Source organism: Rhamphochromis sp. 'chilingali' (genome assembly GCF_963969265.1).
Source record: "Rhamphochromis sp. 'chilingali' genome assembly, chromosome: 1".
Lineage (NCBI taxonomy): Eukaryota > Metazoa > Chordata > Actinopteri > Cichliformes > Cichlidae > Rhamphochromis > Rhamphochromis sp. 'chilingali'.
The window spans coordinates 12,288,097-12,311,546 of NC_137929.1; the positions used below are offsets into that span (position 1 = coordinate 12,288,097).

At 43.5% G+C, this 23,450-nt stretch overlaps 1 protein-coding gene across 2 annotated transcripts in view; it reads right to left on the minus strand.

The window, feature by feature from the left end:
* Positions 1-303: 303 nt before the first annotated feature.
* Positions 304-23,450, minus strand: part of lrch4 (leucine-rich repeats and calponin homology (CH) domain containing 4) — a 28,086-nt gene continuing 4,939 nt past the window's right edge. Inside the window, exons 2-18 of one of the 2 annotated variants that reach the window (XM_080881609.1) lie at positions 13,094-13,238; positions 12,165-12,294; positions 11,865-11,970; positions 11,376-11,622; positions 10,425-10,521; positions 10,190-10,283; positions 10,023-10,114; positions 9,878-9,930; positions 7,064-7,219; positions 6,832-6,900; positions 6,638-6,701; positions 6,490-6,553; positions 6,093-6,194; positions 5,919-6,016; positions 5,619-5,756; positions 5,125-5,202; positions 304-702 (exon numbers count right to left, since the gene is read on the minus strand). In XM_080881609.1, coding sequence (XP_080737735.1) covers positions 592-702; positions 5,125-5,202; positions 5,619-5,756; positions 5,919-6,016; positions 6,093-6,194; positions 6,490-6,553; positions 6,638-6,701; positions 6,832-6,900; positions 7,064-7,219; positions 9,878-9,930; positions 10,023-10,114; positions 10,190-10,283; positions 10,425-10,521; positions 11,376-11,622; positions 11,865-11,970; positions 12,165-12,294; positions 13,094-13,238 — 1,844 coding nt within the window. In that variant the 3' untranslated portion in view covers positions 304-591. Of the gene's footprint in view, positions 703-3,230; positions 4,935-5,124; positions 5,203-5,618; positions 5,757-5,918; positions 6,017-6,092; positions 6,195-6,489; positions 6,554-6,637; positions 6,702-6,831; positions 6,901-7,063; positions 7,220-9,877; positions 9,931-10,022; positions 10,115-10,189; positions 10,284-10,424; positions 10,522-11,375; positions 11,623-11,864; positions 11,971-12,164; positions 12,295-13,093; positions 13,239-23,450 lie in introns of those variants that run through there. The other variant, XM_080881608.1, reaches the window with a different exon arrangement.

The following is a 23,450-nucleotide window of genomic DNA, read 5'->3' on the forward strand; positions in this document are numbered from 1 at the left end:
TGTCTACGGTTAGAAGATGGAACGCGTCGAGTGACCCACATTCATTCAAACTGAACTCTGAGGCGAAAGCAGTGACATTAAGTTATTGTTTACTGTGCTGTCAGGACTGAATATTGAGCTGCAGAGAACAGCAACTCACTGATAATGTTCAGCTGAACTTACCCTCCCAGCGTGCTTGGCAGTGAGAGCAGCTTGCTGGTTCCTGCTGAACTGACGACTTGCATCCTTCGCAGTTCATATTTCAAGTCATAGAAACCGTTTTCCATCGCTCACATCAACAAATTGTAGCTTTGATATATTTTTTATTGTTCATTAACCACTTGTGTTTGTTTTGAACTCACTGCAGTACGACTACAGGTACACAAAAACGTCACAGACTCTCTAAAATGGTACGGATACAACGAGCGCTTGAGTGATTTACAGATCTATTTGAACCGTTACCTTTTTTATGAAATTTGAAAGCTGTTCTTAATACAAACTCTGTAAAGTTGATCAAATATGAAGCATATAAAAATAAAACACTGGCCCTGAGATACTGCTGGCGTGGCACTGGGGTGCCGAGACTGCTTTGAGCTAGCAGCCACAAAGGCTTCATGTTTTTGGGGCTCGCTGGTCTGCCAGATCGGACAACGTCTGGACAGTCTGGGCCAACCGACTCAGGCCTTCGTCCTCCATGATGAGTTGAGGTGAACACAAAGAATCCTGGAAGGGGACGGAAAGAGCAGGAAGTAGATCCAAGTAAGAAACATACACTTCTACACATTCACCAGTAAGCAGTCACTCATTAATATCAAAGTAACAGTATGTCCAGCTTTATAACTTTGATAATGCTGCATATTTCTAAGTGTGGTTTGATCAGATTTGAAAAACTTTGCTAATGAGACAAAACCAAGGAGTCCTGTCACTTAATGAGAGGATGCAGCTACATCACAGTGCAAATGTTCCCCTGAATACCAGAGCATGACTTTTACTGACGTATTCATTCTTTACTGAAGATGATGCATTTGACTGTGTGTACTTACCTGTGTGAGCACGAGCTGCCTCAGGACTAATGCAGGTGTTTAAATGGGTTTGAAATACAGATGCTGCTGTCACTGTATTATAGAAACTCTGAAAGGTTTTTGTTCTTCTAACAGAAAAAACTGAACCGAGAGGTTTCAGACTCATTAGCAGTTTTGATATTAGTTTGATGGTTTGTCACAACTCACACATGACGGGTCGACAATGAAGACAGATGAGACAGTTTCAGGAGGCGAGGTGGACGCATGTAAGCTTCACAAAATGAGACACTGAAGCTGCAGGAAGACAACAGCAGCAAAGCAAACACAGCAGAGAAGCACCAAAAAGTTCTTTTGAAATCATTTAATTACAACAGACAAAGAGTCAAAAATCATCCTCGTTAGTAAAAGGTGTAGAAATATACAATACAAATGCATTTGGACTAACATTAAAGAATATGTCTGCATCATTGTGGATTTTATCAGTTAGTGTTCGTCCAGTTTGACCTACAAAAATATACATCTGAGCTGAAACAACAGCAGAGTGCTCATAAAACTGTCAGATATAAGAAGCAGTTATTTTGGTTTTACAATGGACAAAAATCTAAATCAGTATAAAACAGCGTCCTCACACCAGAGCCAATCAATCCCACTGCACTCACACTGAGGGGGCGGAGCAGAGCCAACATCGCCATCGTGAACGGAGCTCAGCTTCTACAACTATCACTTGCACCTACTTCATATATCATGTCTAAACTGAAATAAACACTTGTGTCCTTGATTTTGCTCGGTCATTGGTCTGTAACCACTACAAAAATAGAAATTTAAACACCATAAAACAATAAATACAATAAAATTTCCTTCAGGAGAACCTGTTGAAACAGGAACTCCAGAAAGTGAGAATTGTTAAATAAGCTTTAAACAGAAAGTAAGGAAACGCTGTTTGTTGCAACGAGGCGTCTGTTCTCACACAGCGCGTCCTTCACCATGAAAACCTGCCACAGCTTCTCTGTCAGCACCAAGCAGCCTATTCTGACACTCTTACGCTGACCATGTGGTGCTGACAGTCAGGTGCTGACTGGAGCCTGAACAGGTCAAAGTGTGGAGGTGACATAACAGGACTCTTACCTGATAAGGTAAGAAAGCACCTTTGGTGGGAGATGCGCCAAAGGTGCTCTGTTCAGAGTTTGGGGACGGTGAGGTTGGAATAGCCTAGCCACAGTGCTGACCTCAGTCCCATCAAACACTCCTAGGATCAGCCTGTTTGTCCCAGACTAACCAACACAATCACACCAGTTGACTTGTGACGCATGCTGGTCAGAGGCCGTCCAACAGCAGCGTGTGAGCTGCATGAACCCAGGCTGCTGTACCTGCGTACGGTTCTTCCACAGGCCGATGAGTCGTGTTTCAATCCAACAAGCAGAATAAGCTGTTTGGCATCAGCAGAGAAGGTCTGGCAAGTTTGTCCTGTTATTTCCTCACAAATGTGGCACATTTAAGGGGAAACAGCGGCTCCTGCCAAGCAGCACAGTTACAGCACAGAAGTAAGTGCTCACACACAAATGTGCACACTTACTGTTTGTTTAGACGTTTGTTACACAACTAAATTTACAATAGCTTCTGATTCAGGTACCGAGTGCTTCACATTAAATAATAATGATGAATGCAGTGTGTTACATGTAAATGAGCCCATAATCTATTTACATAGAGAATTACAGGTGGACCCATGTAAGTCTGGGATAACCAAAGTTCATATGAAACAATAGACACGTGTAACAGGAAGGCGCTGCTCGCCGCTCTGAGCTGTGCTGCTCTCTCATCTCGTCAGATTAAAGGCTCGAGGCAGCTACTGTCGCTTCATATTTGGTGCCATTTATATAAACTGATCCAATCAGCTGGCCCACAACATACAGCTGATAGACTGAAGCAGCCTTTAGGTAAAGTGGCCCTGAAGCCAAAAGCCAGACTGCAGCGTCTAGTTTTAGTCCCACAACAACAACAGTGATGGAAATGAATCGTTTGTAAAAAGAGCCATCGTCTTTAAATCAATGGTTTTTACATGAATAATGTCCCATTTTAGTCAGCGGGCTGATTCAGTTGCTGTTACATCTAACAGCAGTGCCAAACTCATCATGAATAAACAACAAACTGTGTCTCAGCAGAGTGACATCACAGGAAGTTTACACCACGCTGACGGGCTAAACCGGCTCCTCAGAGTTCCTTAAAGTGAGATCAACACCAGGCTGTGGTGATGTGCACACTCACTCACTTAGCAAGGACACTGCTGTAAAGCCAAACAGAAAGTTATAGAAATAATAAAGTCAGCACATAAAGAAAGCCCAGAGTTACACAGAGGGACTTTTAATCAGGGCTCATCACATGAAAGGAAGCACAGCAACTTTTTTAAGGAAGTTGAAGTGACGACGTGTATGAAGCTAAAAGGAAACCGTTTTCATTTCCTATTTCTCCCAGTGAAATACTATCGCCTACACTCAGAGTTTCAGATGTTTGAATATTTGCTCAAACACTGAATGTAGCCTGAATCTCCCAAATGTCTCGTCCTGCGGGTTAAACAGCTGCAGTAACGAGTGTGTCATGTTGGTTGCACACACTGGCCCTGAGTAGAAACAGCAAAGTTTCCACGCTGAGCCAATCACATCTGTGAATCTCCAAAGGAAACTTTGTAACAGGGTTATTTTACCTGGATACATCTAATTGACCTGCTAGTGACTTAAAGTGCGCACACTAATCTCACAAAGTTTTAAAACTACTAAGATGTTGGACTTGTTTCACCGAGACAACCAAACATAGAACAAAATAAATAAAGCAATAATTTAATGACCTGTTTACATTTATACAGACAGGTTAGAGTCCGGGTTAACCGTGATTGGTCAAACAGACCATTGACAGTAATGGAGCTGACACAGAGAGCGTCCTGGAGGGGTTTGAACCTCAGGTCTGAGGCAGTAACGGCGCCCCCTGCTGAAGCGCAGGCATGTTTCACTCGCTCACATCAGGAAACATCACAACATGAGCGCTTAAGACGGAAACATTATCCTTTATTTTGTGTATTCTTGTATTAAATAATGAGGTGCAGATGCTCTCTATGAGCTCCTCACGAGGTCAGCAAAAGCAGAGATCCCTTAGATGGGTGTGTCAGGCATAGAGGCCCCGCCCACCTGTCAGGTACAGCTAATCAGACAGACTGGCTAAGAGCGAGGATTATCTGGAGGGGAGAGGGCTGCAGCAAGGGCCAGCGTAGGAAACATCAGGAACTGTGAATCATGCAAAGCATCGAGCCCAACAACACAAACACACACAGTGAGACTTGGTCACAGCTTCTCTCTGTGAGCTGGAACATCCTCCTGCATGTCTAATGAGACACTTGGTTAACCTGAGATTTCAAATACACAGAACAGCTGGGCTCTGTTTCCCTCAGACTTCCACCAGTATAACCAGTGTCATCAGGACAGATAGCAGTTACCTTTCACTTGTCACTAATGGAGCGACCCAGGTTTAAACGAACTTCCAGGAGATGGTTGGTGATGGTGCAGGAAGCTGTGACACAGACAATCATCACGGAGCGCTTCTGTTCAGTCACCAGTACAAAGCAGCACACTTACAGGTCTTACAACACGAGCACCGTTTGCTTTCTATGCTAACAGCCTGTTGCTATGGCGAACGTACTCCGTGTCACATGTCGTTGCTTTAAGGGAGCAGGTAGCAGTAGAGGACGTAGAGCAGCGCCATGACTGCACAGTAGAAGAGCAAGAAGTCTGCGGACAGCAGCGAGGTGGAGGACGACGAAGCCTCAGGCGAGGAGTGGAGGCGGGGCCGGTCCTTCTCCTCCCCCTCCACGGCCAGCAGGGCTGTCACACAGCGCAGCACATTGGGCAGCTTACACAGAAGCACATCAGAGCACACACACACTTCAGTCTGGACAGGAGAGGACACACACGCACGCAAACGCACAGAAAGACAATATGAATAGTTATATTGTTAAAGCTAGGACATCAGAGACGACAGGACAAAGGGCAGAACAGCAAAAAGCAGATTTAGACTTGATTCAAAGCACTGTCATCACAGCAGACTACACCAGGACAGCGTCGGGACATGCACACGTTACCTCGGGGACTCCCAGCCGGCGACAGGCGGCGACAAAGTTTTCCACGTTGAGTCGACACTTTGCCAGGCTCAGTTTGGGCTGCGAAACACACACACACACACACACACACACACACACACACACACACACACACGAGTTATTCTCCATCACAGCAGGAAGCTGCAGCTGTACTTTTACACTCTCTTTGCCGTTTCACATTCAACATCTTCTGGAAGCTTTTAATGTGAAATCTGAGAAGGAAGTAGGAAGAAGCTACAAATATGTAACAGCAGTGTTAGTTGTGACATGAATCGTTCTGCCTGTAGGAGCACTTCGTGTTTCTGATCATAGCGAGCCGACTTTATCTGCACAGACGCGCTGCAGCTCTCACAAACTGCTTGTTTTACAAAGAAAGGTGACGCGACCGACAGGTGAGTGGACAATGACCAGGTGAGTCATACAGACTCTACTGCTAACAGCAGCGTCATATTTCGTTTCAAGGCTTCCAGACTCACCACCGCTGGGGAAGGAATGTGGATGATGGACACAGAGCGTGGGCGGATGTGATTCACCAGCTGGCAGAGGATGGTGCCATTGGCCAGAGCTTCACCCATATCCTCTGGTAGAGTGATCTTCAGCCGGGACTCTAGAGTCTGATTAAGGACACAGAGCGTCATGGTTTAAAGTAGACCCCACTCAGGTGCCATGACACTAACACAACTCTTATTAGTTCGTCCGATGAGGAGCCTGACTGTGACACCAAGCGTCCAGTTTCCCGTTTAGATCACGAGGAAGTGTTGGTCTGTGGGGCTGACCTTGCGTAGCTGAGTGATGTCCGGTCTTTCCTCTTTAGGCAAGCGCAGCGTCGTGCGAGACTCGCTTCTGCCAGACTCCCCAAGAGAAAAAATGGCCCCTGAAAGCAGACAGGTAAATAAAGGTGTAAAGGTGTGTGGATTGTGGAGTGACGCTGTGGCGTGTTCTTTGGGTACCTGTGGGTTTGACGCTGCTGTGAGAGGACGTCCGAAACAGGAAGCTGCTGGGTTTCTGGGCCTGACCAGGAGGAGGGGACGTCTTGGGGGAGGACGGGAAATCTGATGCAAACGTCAACAATGCAAAGTGTTAAAGACGCACTCTCACTCACATCACAACACAAAATGACACACACATACAAACTGAATCGAACATATTTCATAATTACAACACGGCTCCTCTTCATCAAAGCGTGACTGCAACCACTCGTATGTGGAAGACTTGATTGCTTCACTGAAATGTGTGCTTCTGAGGAACTACACTTTGATGTGTTACAGCACATGTTGCACAGTGGGATTTAAAAGAGCGTGTAATTGTGAAACATTCCACCCACACACACTCTCTCTCCTTTGTTACCTGTCTTGCTGCTCGATCGCTGCAGAGAGACTGAAGGAGCGCCTGTGCTCATTTGGTCAGCGCTCTGAGGGAGAAACAAGTGTGATTTAAAACAGCAGACACACAAACCCGTTTACCTCAGTGAACTGAAGACAAGGACAGTACTCACTGCACATCTGTGTCGCAGGCCAGATGTGCCATTCTCTGCTTTGCTGCTTTCTGGTGATGTACCACTAGAGAGAGACACACGCCACTATCAGCAGCAGAACCTCAGCCCTTTGTTACCACTTTAACATAGATTTTTGAACAGGCGTTTGTCTCTATGGCAGGCCTCACGTGTGTTTATCTGCACGCCATCCTTACCATGAACTACTTCCCATCTGCTGTGCAGTGGCCACATGACTTCCTGTTTTGGTGGAGAACTTCAGCGAACTACAAAATAACAGGTTAAGACAGGCAACAGCGTATAATTAGATGAGAGCACAGTTACAGCGTTGACTCGAGGGACACGTAAGGTAAGCAGAAACGCCGAGTCATCTTCAAAATAAAAGAAATGTGCAGACGCTAAAAGCAGAATATCTCCGTCAGTATCAACCTTGCTTTCTCCTTTTGCTGCTGCTGAAGCCGTTCTCTCTCCTGCCAGATAAACAAGGTACCAGGTCTCCTTCGCTCCTCTAGGGAGGGGCTGGAGGGGGACAGAGGAGACGAGGAGGCTGAAGATGAAGAGCCCAGCTCGATGTGGAGGCTAGATCTGGGAGTGACAGACACAAAATGGATACAATCAGAGTTTTTTATCCGATTGTTTCCAAGCTCGTGAGCCGACTTCCAGGACTTCTTATTACTTATCACTGGCAGCTTGTCTGTTAGAGACGCTGCTGACATACAAACTAAACTAGGACTCTCTGAGAAGAAGCTTCCAACATTTAAACTCTGATTCCTCTTCAACAACACAAACTTTCATATCCAAATGTTTCCCATTACTGATGTTTACGTACGATTTACATTCACAGACGTTTGAACCTTTTACTTTATCCAAAGGAAGTCGGGCAAATACGGAGGGCTAAACGTGCACAACTAAACAAAAGAAAAACACATACGCTGTTCCAAATATCGTTTTAATCAGAGAATGGCATCAAGTCGGTTCAACATGTGAGATACTGATCTGGTCATCTAAGGAGCTGCTCTGCTATTAAACTAACAGGAGCAACAATGAGACAAAGTCCAAAATAAATAAAATGGTTTTATAGGTGAAAGCCGCTGAGTTTGGTCAGTGTTACTGCTGACTGGCTGACACCTGGATCATACAGAGGCTGCACAGGTAGTCCGACTCCTCCAGGACGGCACATCAATACGTGCCACTGACACAAGGTTTGCTGCCTCCCAGCACAGTCTCAGAAGCATGAAGGACACAGCTAACTCTAGCTTGACATTGCCAGAGAAGGTGCTTAACCCAACAGCATTACCAGGATCTGCTCCTTTGTGCCATGAGCTACAAAATGACCTTCAGCAAGCCACGAGCGTGACCGTCTCTGACCAACAATCAGACTTGGGCCCTGTGCTCACTGCCTGCCCTGGGGCCTGACAGGTCCAGGAGCGGTGCTCCGTCCTTTCCACAGATGAGAGCAGGTTCACCCTGAGCACAAGTGACAGGTATGAAAGGGTCTGATACCTCCAGACCCGGACTTTCATCAAGCATCTCAAACTTGGGATGGACTGGTCCTGTGGTGATTGACTGGAATTGGACATACCACCACAGACAGACCCTTCAACCACAACTCAAAAGCTTTGCAGAGGTCTTTGGACTGAACTTCCCAAACATCATGCTGAGCCAGTGAAATCTGTAGGAAAAGTCCAAGATCAGAAACAGCAAAACCCCGTCGATGTCAAATATTTGATTTTAAAAAGTCACACATGGCACTATGGCTCCAGTTTTCCTCACCCACCAGCATAAAATACAAAAAGCTTTATCACAACAGCAGCGCGAGCAAAGGTCCACGACAATCGTCACACCGAGTCAAACATTCCCTCAGATCGTCAGAAAGGAGAGAGGCTGTTCTTGTTAACAGCTGGTGTAACCCTGCTCACGTCTCCATCACAGAGCCCACTGCGTGCCTGAACTGTGCGCTGCTGGACTCGAGTTGTGTCATTTGCAAGTGAATTTACCCACGTGACCTTGGTGGCTGTGGACGTTCCTTCCTCTACTAACCCACAGTGCACGTGACACTATCCACTCGGCCACAGCGTGGTTACAGAATCAGCACCCTGGCGTCTCCATTGCTGTCTCGGGTGACTTCAACCACGTCACCTTGGACATGACACTTCCACCCTTCACACAGGACGTGGTCTGTGCCACGGACCGACTGCATGCTAATGTCAGGGAGGCATACAGTTTCTCCTCCTTTCAGCTCTATGTGCCTACTGTGAAGATGCAGAGTGTGACCACAGGAGGTGGTCAGAGGGCTGTTTTGAGGTGACAAGCACCCACTGAGACCCACGGTGAGGACATCAATGGGCTCACCCAGCGTATCACTGAGCGCATAACCTCCTGCACAGACTCTGTTGTCCCTCCATTGTTACCCAGATAACAAGCCGACACTGAAGATGAACTGAAGGAGTCCAGATGTGGACTGACATTAGACTGACACCAGAGCTGAGGACACCAGCATCTACCTACTCAATCGAGTCTACGCCCTGGACCAGCCGGAGAGGAGCGTGAGCGTCATGTTGTTTCAGTTTCCTGGTGCATTCAGCAGCATCAGACAGACCTGCTGGGTGATGATCTGACAGCGATGCAGGTGGATGCCTCGCTCGTCCTGGATTGTTGATTACCTGACAGGAAGACTAGAATATGTGCGTCTTCAACACTGCGTGTCTGACCAGGTGATCAGCAACACAGGGAACCACAGGGGGCCTCTTCACTCTCTACACCACAGACATCAGCCACTGCACCTTAATACCACTTTCCACCACCGACATCTACCAAAGCTTTAGCTTTTAGCTAACTAAATGCAAACAGTCTTAATATATTTGCCAAGTCTTGTTTTGTTTAGTGTGCTGTGTGCAAAATATAAAGTTATGCATCAGCATTGCTCAATCACACTAAAGGCCTAAAGTTTCTTCTAATAACATGTATCACTCTGGGTTCCAGTGTTATAATACAGTATGAAGTGGATTCATGTTGTGTGAACCTGCAACATATTTAACCTGGAGAACTTTTGTGCTGCACAAAGCAAGTATTGCAGCTACACTTTGGGAGGTGAGATTTGTGCAGATAATCAATATTCCTCTTTTAATTTTGAATTCAGATTTCTGCTTGTGGTGTTACAGAGCAGACCCTGCGCTCTGAGGTTTGAACCTACTGCAGGTGATACAGCCATGCAAAACTCTGACTGTGCTTCACACCACTGACCTGGATGTTGTTGACTCCTGGGATTGCAACGGTGACGATCTGTCCTTCTGATCCTGAAAAACCAATACGCAGTCAACATAATCAACACAAACACAGGACACGACACTGCGTGACAGCTGCAGATCGGCGTGAGGATGACTGGTACCGAAGGAGGCGTGGATGTATTGGTCCTGATGTCGTCCTCTTCCTCTGTCACACTGCTGTCAATGAAGTCAACCTGCTCCGCATTTCCATTCACTGTGAAGAGTACGATGGTGTTCAACACGTCTCACAGCACAAACAATGATTTATGGCCTGTGCCTCTTTCCTCACCTCTGTTGGATTCCTCTTCTTCCTCCGCCAGGTTACTTTGGTCTCTGTTGACCTCAGCCATGCGGAGGGAGCGCTCTGAGAAGTCGTCAGCAGACTGAACACACAGCACATGTCAGTGAAACACTGATCTGTTTATCTAATACTACACAATGCATTTCTATATCCACTATTATAGATATTAATAGAAGAATATATAATGCAGTCACATGTGACAGTGTGTATCCTGTAACGTTACCTCGTTCCCAGACCATCGTTTGCTGCCGCTGTCAACGCTGTTGAAGCCAGAGTCCAGCCCTCCTAACTGACCTGGAAACAGTTCCTGGTCTGACAGACTGCAGGGAAAACACCATAAGCACCCATTAAAATGAAGAAGAGCAAACATTGTGTTAGTCGGGGCAAACTGTGAAAGAGCGCCGCTCTAAAGGGCAGTGACTCATGTTTTTAGGCTCTGGTGCAGTGTTAGAGTGGATTTCCCACAGCAGAGTTACTCCTCTTATCTCTGTCCTTGGTTCAAGTACTACAATGTTACTGGGCGGCTAAATGGAATGCATTGAATTACAATGGTACTATTTTCATTTGAGTGTAGATGGATACTGAGCGGTGCCCAACCCCCGGGCCACGGACCAGTACGGGGCCGCGAGAGTTGAGGTTTGGATGTGAAATTGACAGTTTTCAGGGTTTTTATCGTTAACTCTGTTTCCCTGGGTCTTTTCTCGTGTTGCAGTTGTGCGTCTTATTTTGAAAGAAATATTTATGCGTTACCATAGCGACCAGAGAACATTGGGGTTGGGGTTTAAAGCGTTAAGAGGCACAGAGGAGGAAGTTACGCTAAATGTTGTTGGCGCATTTCAGGAGGACGCTGCTAATCAAGTTACACAGTGAATCTGCATTTATTATTATATTTACCAAACCCCACAGTTTGTGTCTTGGTCGTATCATTTTATTTTGTTGTCTCGCTGAGGAAATCAACTTCCAAAGTATTTGTTACTCACAGAGGTAAATTTACAGGATTATAATATCCAGACAATCCAAACACGCTGGCGTAGCACCTCCACATAGAAATATGTATCATCACACGTGTTCTTAGGATCTGACTGTTACAGCAGGAAATTGCACACAGCGTCTTCACTGACTTAACCCAACCAGTTAAAGAAGTCTTGACTATCTCTTAGACCTTTGTCCTTACCAGCTGTTAAATCCAGTGGGTCTCAGGTGTTTCTCCAGCTCTTCTTGGCTCCTCTTACAGGCCTCCATGTTGAGGTACTTGAAGATGTGGTATTTGCCCTTGGAGCAGATCTGCGCTGGTGGCATCTGCAGTGGATTGCTATCCAGTGAGATGCTTTGCAGATGCCTGAGGTGACGGTAGCACAAAGGCAGATGGGAAACTCGGTTGCAGGAGACATCGAGCCTAACGAGGGGCAGCTCGGATATTTCTGTGTGGGGAACAGAGAGGGTAAGAGTCAGTCGCTCCGGGCTTGGAGCTTCGTAAACATTAAACTGACTTCATACAGTTGAAACCTCAACTCCTTCACCACTGGACGTCGATCCAATAAGAATTCACTTCTATATTATATTATCTACATTCCCTCTCTGATTGGCCTGTTCAGCACTCTCTTTTCCTACTGTGGATTTTCAAGTAAGCATGAGTGGCAAAGGGCTCCAAGTTTATTTGTACCTTCAGGCAACGTGGTGAGCCGGTTCCTTCTTAGGTTCAAGTCTCTCAAACACTCCAACTGCCCGAGCTCTGCTGGCAGACGCTGAAGTTCATTACAGCTTACATCCTGAGAGAGAAAAAACTATAATAAACCAAGAGGAAAACTGCAACACAGAAATGTGACAGTGATTAAACTGTAAGACTGGACGTCTGACCATGAATCACAGGAAGGTGAAAGGGATGCTGTGAGGGGTACCACTGTACCCTCCACAGTACAAACAGAACATTTCAAGGAGAAATGATGGTGTGAGTGTGTCGTACCAGCTGTCTGAGTTGTGTGAGGGAGTATATGGAGGCGGGCAGTGAAGACAGCTTGTTGTTACTGATGATGAGCACTCGAAGGAGGGGGAGCTGAAAGACCGAAGGCTGTAAACTGGACAGGAGATTACGACTGTGGAGTCACAGAGAGAGTGATGCAGTTTAGGAGGTGTGACCTGGGACTGCACACAAACACAGTTAGATGCTTTACTACGTTACACAGTGTGTTTGCTGTGAGCTGCACTTTTCCTGCTCCAACTAACAACAACCTGGAGGGTTCGCCTTGTCTCCTAGCAACAGCAAAATTAAAGTGTCCAGGCCCACATTAACAAACACTAAGACACAGAGGCTCGCCTCAGAGGTGAACCTGATTACCGACTGCTGCCTTTGCACTAACCAGCGCCTGGTTCTACCAGCCTACTGTGTGCTCCCTGATTATTATCAACAGTTGGATTAGTGATCAGCCCATGATTGTTTTATATAGACTGGATGAACAGTGTACAGATGGAATGATCACTGTTTGTGTCACTGACACCAAACTATGACTGCTGACTACTCAGTAAGTTTGTTTTTAAAATGTATCATTTTATATGAACAAAAACAGCATTTTTATTGGACTGAACGTGGCCCAACAGTCCACCTAAAATAGTTCAGGACCAAAGCTAAACCTGTTTCCATTTTGCCAGAAATGTTCAAATGTTGCTGCAGAACAGCTGCAGTAACAGTGTTTCTCACTGTTTTTGAAGTAGGACTGGCCTCCATCTGACGTTACGACAGAAGCGCGTTACCTCTGCTCTTCCATTACCACGGCTCTAAGAACTGTTGGAGGTCTACATTTGTCACAACATTACTTACTACAACAGAATACAACGCTACTGCTAAACAATGCAGTGCAGTAATCAGAGTCACGTGTTGCGGTGTGTAGGAGTTACCTGAGGTTGAGGTAGGTGAGAGCCTGCAGGTTGCTGAGGCTGGAGGACAGGGACCGCATCCCATTGTGGTACAGGCTCAGTGTCTCCAGGGAGATGAACTGACACAGCTCCTCTGGCAGCTCACACAGGCGGTTCTTTGACAGATCTGGAAAACATCAAACGGCCCAAACTTCAACAGTTGTAGATACATTGATACAAATGTTAAAATGGACCAAATGTTTATTAAATGTTTTTATGAATGAGATCTTTGTTTTATGCCACATACAGCAGCTTGCACTGTAAAACCTGCAGCATAGACTTAACCACCACCGCCTCCTGCCTTTCACATTACTGTACAACACTGTCAGTCACCATGAAGACAGCGTGGCGCAGCAGTCACGTCTCAGCTCAAATTAGACATTTAAATGAACAAATGCAGTCAAAGGATCAACTTGATACATTTTTTTTGTTTTAATTACTTTACAAATTGTTTTTATTTGTTTATATTTTGTATGTGTTGGTAAACTTAAAGGTCAAAGGTCAAGTTTCCTGATAATCTCATGAATGCAATAACCCTGAAAGAAGTCACCTAGCACTTTGCATTTGATACCACGAGTGTATCCACTAATAATCTCAAACAAGGTTAAATCTCAGGTCAGAGGTCAGAGGCTGACATGTTCATGCTTCAACAGGACATCTGTGCTGTAGCTGTGTCTATGTAATCGCACACACCCCTGAAACCCGACACTGTGACCCGAGGTATATCCTGATGTGCACGCCCCTGCATTGATTTCAAAATCCTACACTGCATTGTTATCTGGAATTATTGCACCTCTGACCCCTGACTTTGAGGTCAAGGTCACTGAGATTCATCAAACTCCAAGATTTTTAAGAGATACACCAATGGGATCAGTGTAAAACTCCTACTTTGCTTCGTTCTTGAGTTATTGCATTCATAACCTCGGGTATTCCGGTCACCCACCTTCCTGCCTGGCATAATGACGACGATATCACATCAGCCTTTCATGGCCGAGGGCTAAAAATGTAACTTAACGTTGGGTCAGTGCAGGTCTCAACTATTGTCATTGGGCCGTTCGATACCATCAGATCCTCCTGGACATTTATGGCTAATTTTTAGATGCAAGTTTCCTCATTTATGAGTGAGACGATAACAATCACCAATATAAGGACTCAGAAATGTCAGCAAATTCCCAGAGGGAGGTTGCTGACATCATCTGAAAGGACATGAGGGAACATAAAAAGAAATGGAGGGACAAATATGTCTGACCTCACGAAAGAGTAGAGACTAAGGAGGGAAAAGGTTACTGCATGTAATTTTTTTCTATCATGGGCAGAAACACATAAAAACAAATAGATAATTAACTGGGACACAAACACACGGTACAGTAATTAGCACCAAACACACCAGCACAAGCAGGTCGTAGGTCTACAAATATTTCCTGCTGAAGCCTAAATCAAAGATCTCGGCTGGTGAGAACAGGACACCGTCACTGTGTGGGTGTGGAGTTTTTGTAAAATCTCTTTCAGTTTAGTTAAGAATTAGATTAAATGACTAGTAAGCCTGGTACCAGGTAGTGACAACACCGATGATTAGTCGATTAGTTATTCCCTAACCTTACCCAAGAAAACCTCACCAGCCCAAACTCTGCTGACCTTGTTAGCAGAGTCAGACTGATTTCACATTAGAAAGTGTCCTGCTGTGTTTCAGCCTGGCATTAAGCAGAAACGCTCCACAGCGAGGAGGCGGCCCAGCACGTCACCATGATAAGAACTGAAACCTTTTGTCAAAGCTGACTCAGACCAGCTCTCTTCAAACACTGCTGTTTTCTCTGTCCTCTCTGGGGAATCAGCTCACATTCAGCTGAGCTGAAATGTGATTGGATTTCCTCGTCAGGACACATGGTGCAGCTTCTTACTTCCTTCAGTGTCTACAGTAGAGGTGAAGAGAACAAATCCACGATACTCTATAAAATCTAATATATGGTTAAAAAACCTGAATGTTCTTTTTATTTACATTTATTTTATTCTCTTATTATTTAGTCCTCGCTCCCACTCTGGGACTCAAAGCAGTTCAGCTGCACACAACCCAAAAGACAAAACATTAAGAACTGAAAAAAGTAAAACGCGTGTTGAAGAAGCAGAACAGAAACTCAAATATATGACAAAAACTTTGTCCACATAGTGTGTAGGGCTGTAATAATCTATCAATTACTCTATTAGTTAATCGAGTGATTATACAAAAGCAAAAAGACAAAATGAACAATGTTTTAATGTTTAACTACGACATTTGTATTTACGTGCTACATTAAAGTGTCATTATCTAAAGAAAACATTTTCTTGAAAAAAAATCTATAATTTTAAGTACAGTCAAATACAGAGTAAATAAGATAAATATGCAAACTGCACTAAGGCTTAAAAAATGCTCTGTGTTGTTTCTGACATTAATAGGAGGCAACGAGACGTTATGAAGGTGCACATGTTAAAATCCACCCAACACCCTCATGGCCTCAGTTTTACTGGTCCATGTACTTTTTTTTATGGGCCTGTGAAAAACTTTACAATTTCATATTTTTAGAAATTACAAAATTTTATATTATTTTACTTTAAAAATGTTATGAAAGCCTTGAAATAAATGTGGTCTAGTACTATCTAGTAATATCAGTCTGCACATGCTCCAGAGAGCTTTTCTTCAAATTCTTTAATTCTCACTCGCTTTCGCAACTTTGTACTTTTGTGTTACTCGATGCTACAAACGCGTTTTCTTTTCCCTGACTCACTTTACCTGTCATTGTTCGATTACTTAGATATAAAAATGCTTTGTTAATATAAATATATATCATGTTTATGGTTATTAAATGACTCCTCCTTGTTGGCTGTATTTCAATCAAAGAAAATTCAGACCAGCTAGATCTGTATGTGTTCACTCAATGAGAAGTAACAACGACTTTCATTGCTAAGCATTGCACATGCTGCTGCACACTCTGGAAAAAGTTCAAATCTAACCAAGCAGGAACAAATGTTGGATCGCTGTTAAGCTAACACATCATCAGAGCTACTTTCTGCGTCTTGAATATCAAGGGTAAGTAATGCATGTGTACAAATATAGACCTGAATATATTCATTTCTGCAGGGGTGGCGAGTAACCCTCTACCTTCATGTCACAGGTCGTTCAGTGTTACCCTGTCTCACAGGATTATCGGCCACTTCAGGATACCTGCTGACCTGGATCGACTCCCGTTAAATTACCACAGTGGGTGTGGAGATGTTTCACCAGGCTTAAGAACAGGGTCAGCGATTATTAGCTCGGAGAAACTGGATCAAAAATATAAACAAGGAAAAGCACACAACAAGAAAAAACAGTATGCAGGTTATAGCAAGCTCTCACTTGCCCTGTGCCACCGTCACACTCTGTGGGTATTTTCCAGTAAAAGTCACAGGCCTAACCAGTTTGAGCCCTGGTCCATATGCAGACACTCTGACAGTGAGCAGAGAGCCGTTAACAGCTGCTGTGGATCAATGATTGTGCTGTGGCCAGAGGGCACAGTAAAACACAGGGTAATGAACCCTGTTAGCAGTAAGACGGCAGCTCTGAAGCTCCACGTCTGCTATAAGGGACCTAAATATATATAAACACTGTCAGATTAACCATAACGTCTCACTGTCAATGCCATTAACTACAGACATCATGGTGAAGCTAATTGGAACGTGACATTTCACAGCATTTGTGCATCCATCAGGTTCATTGATGCTTTTTGTTCTCAACCGTATCAGCAATGGATGTGAATAACTGGTCAAATGAGACACGTCTGGAGGAAGGACCAGCACGCTCTGGGCACGCTTCATGTAACTGAAGGAAGGATGAATGGAAGACGTACCGAGACCTTCTGCTACCAGGATGATGAAGATGAAATGAAGACAATGATCCCAAACACACGGCCAAGGAGACTCTGAATTGGTTAAGAAAATAAAGCTGGCGCAGCCAATCGCCTGACTCTAATCTGACATCTGTGGAAAGAGCTAAAGGTCAGAGTTCAAAGTAGGGGCTTATGGAGCAGGTTATGGAGCACTGTTTATGTGGAAGAATGGGCCAAAGTCATGTGACTAGTTTCTCTATACAGGACGTTACCTCATCAATAGGCTTCTGTACAAAGTACTAAATACATTTTTGTTCAATACTTTCCTGTTTCACTGTGTCATTACTAGAGATGGACCGATCCGATATTACGTATCGGTATCGGTCCGATACTGACCTAAATTACTGGATCGGATATCGGAGAAAAATAAAAAATGTAATCCGATCCATTAAATATCACGAAAGCACCTCACAAAACTTGCAACACGCCGTAACTCACCTCAGAACGTTAGCACGTCGGAGCAGTATGCATCACGTGATAGAGCGGCTGTGGCATGCGGGACCTGTCGGTGGTCTGGATAGCATTTGGAGCTTCGCTAGCAACCCGGCATTTCATCTCCAACAAAGTTATCCCGAGAGAAGTAAAGCAAGTGTGTAAGTCCATCTCTGAATGTTTGTAAAGCATTCCCGCGTTAAGCTTACCAAGCGATATATGGAGCGACTGCCTCTTCTTGCTGCTACTTCAATCATGAAACTGCTAATGATCAGCTGATCGGCTTTTCTGTCGCGAGTCCGTCTCTCTTGTTTATCGCCCACTTTGCACCAGAAAGAGGAAACCAGCGGCTGAACAACAGCAGCACGTTTAAGCTTGATCAGCTGTTGTTAGAATTTATTTATTATTACTTTCTACACCAGGATCTTTTTCTACGTAGCTGACGCTGGTAACTGTGCAGGGGCGGATCTAGCAAAGTTTAGCCAGGGGGGCCGATAGGGCATTAACAGGGAAAAGGGGGCACAAAGACATACTTTTCTTTCTTATTCTCATTTAAAATGTCGAGCTTTTAATAAATAATTATCCGAATCTTACACCGAAAGTTTTAATTTGATGTAAAATGAATAGAAGTCAATTACTGTATATAGTAACTATTAAGTCTAATATATATACCCTAGTAAGCTATAGTACTTTTTCCTTTGGAAAGGTACCATCTGTGCAGTCTGCAATTTTGTTGAAGAAAGATGTTGAATCTATTTAATATTTCTTGAAAAATAATTGATTTCTGTGCATTTTTTTCCACACTGCATCAAATTAAGGTTGATTACGTCGATTAAGCATCATGAGGTGGAGCGTGAGGGGTGGTTCCCTATTTTTTATTTATTTAATTTTGTTGTTGCTGGGAGTTGGAACCCTATTAGTTAGCATAAATATTAAGCAACCTAAGTACTCTTTAAAATACCAGAATAGGGAGGATGGTGTAGGTTTAAGTTTATTAGATTGATCAGTATTGCTGAACTATGAAATTTTTTTTTTTTTGCATACAGGTATAACAGAATAGCTTTAGTGTAGTTGTTGTTTTAAACTTGAGTATGAACTTATACAAAATGCAGCAAGATATTTAAAAAAAAAAAACAGTTTTGTTGATTAAAAAACACTATATCGGATTCATATCGGTATCGGCAGATATCCAAATTTATGATATCGGTATCGGACATAAAAAAGTGGTATCGTGCCATCTCTAGTCATTACACACAAGTCAACATCTATAGTTTCATTTCTTTGCATGTGTGGATTGCATGGCTATTACTGACATTCGGTCACAATGGCAGCACGTTTACTTTTAAATAGAGTTGCAAGTTTTCCAAAATGTAAAAGTAGGGAAGGTGTATTTACTGGAACAATGAAAGCAGATCATGAGGCTTAAAAGGGGGCTGAAGGTTTTAAACAGATCAGTAGAAAGAGGAGGATTTTCCTGTCAGAGCAAAGCTCTGCATCTAATTACAGGCTCTGCAGGAGGCTTTATCCTGGACACTTACGTCACCTCTCACACATTGATCAGACAGAACTCTGTGGAGGGCTTCCAAACACCTACAGCATGATAACACAGGACACGAGCTCGAGACATCAAACAGGTTTAAACTCATTGTTTAAAAAAGAAAAAAGTCAAATGAAGTCATCGGCCCTCTTATGTTCCACCCTGTATTGCATAACAGCGGGCCTGAGGAGCTGCTCAGCACACGTTTGTTTGTGTTATGAGCTTCATTTGATCACAGCTGACACACTGAAACATTACAGCCTTCAAAGTCTGAATATTTATCCAGGTAAGATGGACAGATGGACATAACCTGGACTTCATCTGCACAAAACGCATCTATGTTTCATGAGAAAGTCACCACTACTACAAAACACAGCAGTGTCTCCCACGAGTACTTGGGCGAGTACTTGGGAGAGTACTTGGGCGAGTACTTGGGCGAGTACCTGGTCGAGTATTTATGTAAATATAAATATCATTATATAATCCATTGGCTATGCTGTCCACCCCTGCTGTACATTTTTTTACCAGCTTTAGTCGTTTCTAGGATGTGACTGATGCTCTGCATGAAACTGACCAGGTGAAGACCACATTGTGAATGACATATTAAATAGCATTTCATTGTTGTTCACTTTAACTGCGGTGGCTGATATCATATAAACAACATAAGCACATTTTACAAACAAAATAAAATAATATTTCTTTAGTTGAATTTGTGAAACAGACACAAACATTACAGTTTGACATCATAAAAATAGTATTTCTGCACCAATGAGGTGATTCCCAAAAAGCTATTAGCCAAAATGTTGGCACCTTTAGCATGCTGTGCTTAAAACAATTAGAGGGAACTGGATAACTCAAAGACGTGACGGGGCTAAAAATGACATTTAAAATGAAATCTGATCCTTTGTTTGCAGACGCTTCATCACAAACTCTCATTGGAAGATGTGTTGTCAAGAAGCCATCTCTAAGGAAGGGAAATGAGATAAACACTGAGGTGGATCCAATTACACAAACACTGCACTGAAAATCAGTAGCAACACAGCTCAGAGTGATGAATCCAGATTTGAAACTGTCATTGCATGATCTGTTTAGCAGATCTTATGAAAAACTGGCTCCATTACCGATTGTCCCATATCACGTTTCCTGCACATTCTCCACCTGCCTGTGCTGAGGTGTGTTCACGTTAACAACATGAGCCTGAGTTAGTGGGCAGGCACCACTGCCAGGAGACAACAAAAGAACTGAGAAGACACAAATAAATGAGTCACAAGGAGAGGCTGTAGGCAAACGTGTGCGTCGCTTTTTGTAATAACATGAAACAACTTAGCAACAAGTGCTCGACATATGAGACAACCTTACATTTGTATTCGTGTGTGTCAGAACATCTAATACTGACTGACAGTTATAGACTAAAGTTACTTTACTAGAGTTCGACCAACCACGCGTCTTGGAAATGACCTCGTTTGACTACTTTACAGCATTAAATATGCACTGAACAAGCATTCCTGCTGCTGTGAGCGACTACAGCGACATCAAGCTTTATTATACATTCGATTTAGCGCCATGTAGCAACCAGCTACCTCTTCCCCTCACCCTGGCTCTTTTTCATAAGACAGCATCAGACCGCAACGTCTGTTCTGATGCTGTTTGTTTCGCAATGTTGCCAGTGACAACACAACTCTGTGTCTGCTGAAAGACAGGATGTGGCTGTGTGGATTCCTGTTACAGTGTTAGTGATAGCAAGCCGATGAGCAGCACTACAGACAGAAGCTAAAGGCGTTCGGTACAGCGTGTGTGAGAATAGACAGAAACTGCACTATTTCATTAGGTGGGAATCTAAATGTTTCTGTGAGTGATGGAGACGTGCAGCAAGTTACCATTTAAATCATAGCGAGATGTTTGGATATGACCCGATCTTAACCAGCAGCGTGTTCCAGCAGCGTGTTTCCTACCAGCAGTATAACTAGCAGCTCTGTCTGACTCATGTGAAACAGACTGAGAATGTTGCCTCATTATTTGATGCCCTTATTATTTTATTCATTATCTTTTATCCTGTCACACCTCCAGTCTTCTTTCTGTTAAAGCCATACAGACTGCAGGTTTTGCTTTAGCTCCATATGCAAAGCTCAGTGTGTCCATGCAAAAGGCAGAACATGCTGCTCAGCACACTGACAAACAAATAATACGACACAATGCATGATGGGCATGAAAAACTAAATCTAACTAAATAAATGTCCCATGGTGGTTGGAGGTAAAAACATAAATAACATTGTTTAAAGACTTCTTTTTAGTTTTAGTTTGTTTTCCACTGAGTTATCAGCTTTGTCACTGGTTAGCTAACAGAAACTATTGTAAGTCTAACTGCTACCAACCAACCAAACCCAGTGACGTAAAGGTTTGTACTGGCACCAAACGTGTTCTAGAAACTCTGAGCACTTATGTCTTAAATGCAGTTGCACAGTTTGAGGACAGGGAGGCTCCATAACTGACCTAAACTACAGTTCGTATAAATCTGTTAAACTACTTTCCTTTCATTTAAACTCGCCTGAACCTACCTCTTGATTAAAGACACCAACAACCTACAGCCACATTATTAAGAAGCACATATTTCATCTATCAAATTGTAAAAACTTTGACGTTTGCTACAATAATAACAATAAATGGGTATATGTGCACATACAGTATTTATTTCAACCCCTCGAGGCCCCGTCTTCTACCCACTTGCACAGTGAATCTGCTGTTACGTAAGAGAGGGACGGCCTCAGCTTTCATTATAGAGGAGGCGGTCCTCTCCACACAATTCGATTATTTACACACCAATAGTGGTAGATTGTGTTTGAGGGAAAAACACAGGACTATGTGACCTGGGTTTATGGATCACGTGGTCTCTAGCTCATGTGTGTTGTCATGGCCCCGTAACACAGAACGTGTTATTTTTTCTCCTATACCGGACTATTTAAGATCAGATAACTCTCTTTATTGTCATTGCACAGTCATACATAGTACAATGAGATTGGAAAACTGTCCTACGTCGGCACTACATATGACACAACACGATATGAGACATCACATCACAACGCAACACAAACAACACAACACAGTATATTAACTTAGTAATAAAAAAAAAGAAGAATAAGTGCATGTGTATTGCAAACTGTTATTATTGCACATTAATTATAATTGCACCTTGTTATAAATATAAATATTATTATTGTTTTAAACATCGTTACCTCCCCCCCCCAAAAAAGTCCAAGGAGGTAGCCAGTCAGGTCAGCTATTTGCACTGATCAGGGCTACTGCCCTGTTGTAAAAGCTGTCCTTTTTGGGAATTGAAGATGGTAGATTACTTCATATTTTTTTTTAATGAAACAGGTTAACTTTAAACTTTTAACTGGAAAAATGGAAACGTACTGTTGGAATTTACATCCAGTTTGTAGTGGTTAGCAGGCTACGACTTCCTGAATAATAAAGTAGCCTGGAACGCCGGACCTGTTGGAATTTAATGCATTTAAAACAATGTGGTTAAACAACAACAAACAGCTTTAACAAGGAAAGAAAACATATCAGCAGGAGGAAACTCTACACTCACATACCGTGAAACTTATTCAAGTTCCAAATACAACGTTCAGTTCAGCTCTATTTAAACTAGCACCAAATCACAACAACAGTCACCTCAAGTCACTTACTAGTGTAAGAAAAGGACCCCACAAGAACACAGAAAACTCCAATAATCAGACGACCCCCTATGAGCAAGCACTTTGGTGACAGTGGGAAGGAAGAATTCCCCTTAAACAGGAAGAAACCTTTGGAAGAACCAGGCTCAGGGAGGGGCGGGGCTTAGAAAGATGGGACAAACCATAAACTATTGTCAGTCCTTACAAACAGATCAAAATAACAGTAACATGTCTCACAACTTCCTACACACTGAAGACCAACAGCTATGGGAACATAGGAGTTCTGACTACACACAGACACACACAGGCCACAGACCCAAACTAGTTATCGTCCTTAAAGCTGAAGACAGACTCTGGATCAGAGAGAAAAAACAGCAGCAACCTTTAAAGCAAACAGCTGTTTGTTACTAAAAGCACTACCATGAAAAGATGTCATACTGAAAACTCACTCTGAACTAAAGTGAAAGACTCTGATTAACAGAGCCATCCATGAAGACCACCAGGCTGCCCTGTTCACCAACAAAAAAGAAAACCCTTTTCCTCACAATGAGATGTCCCATCCAGTCTTATCAGTTCATGAGACGCTCCTTCAGTATTCCCATGGATATGTTTGAGGAAACTGGTGGTTGGTTCATAGACTCACTGTGATGTTTTTAGTCTCTTACACTGACATGACAGCTGGATGGAAACATGGTGCCTGGCTAACAGAACCTGCTCGGTAATCGGAAAGGGAAAGCAGGGAGGCTCACAGAAGAAAAAGCAGAACTAAAGACTGAGTGAACATGCCGCCCACATCCGCA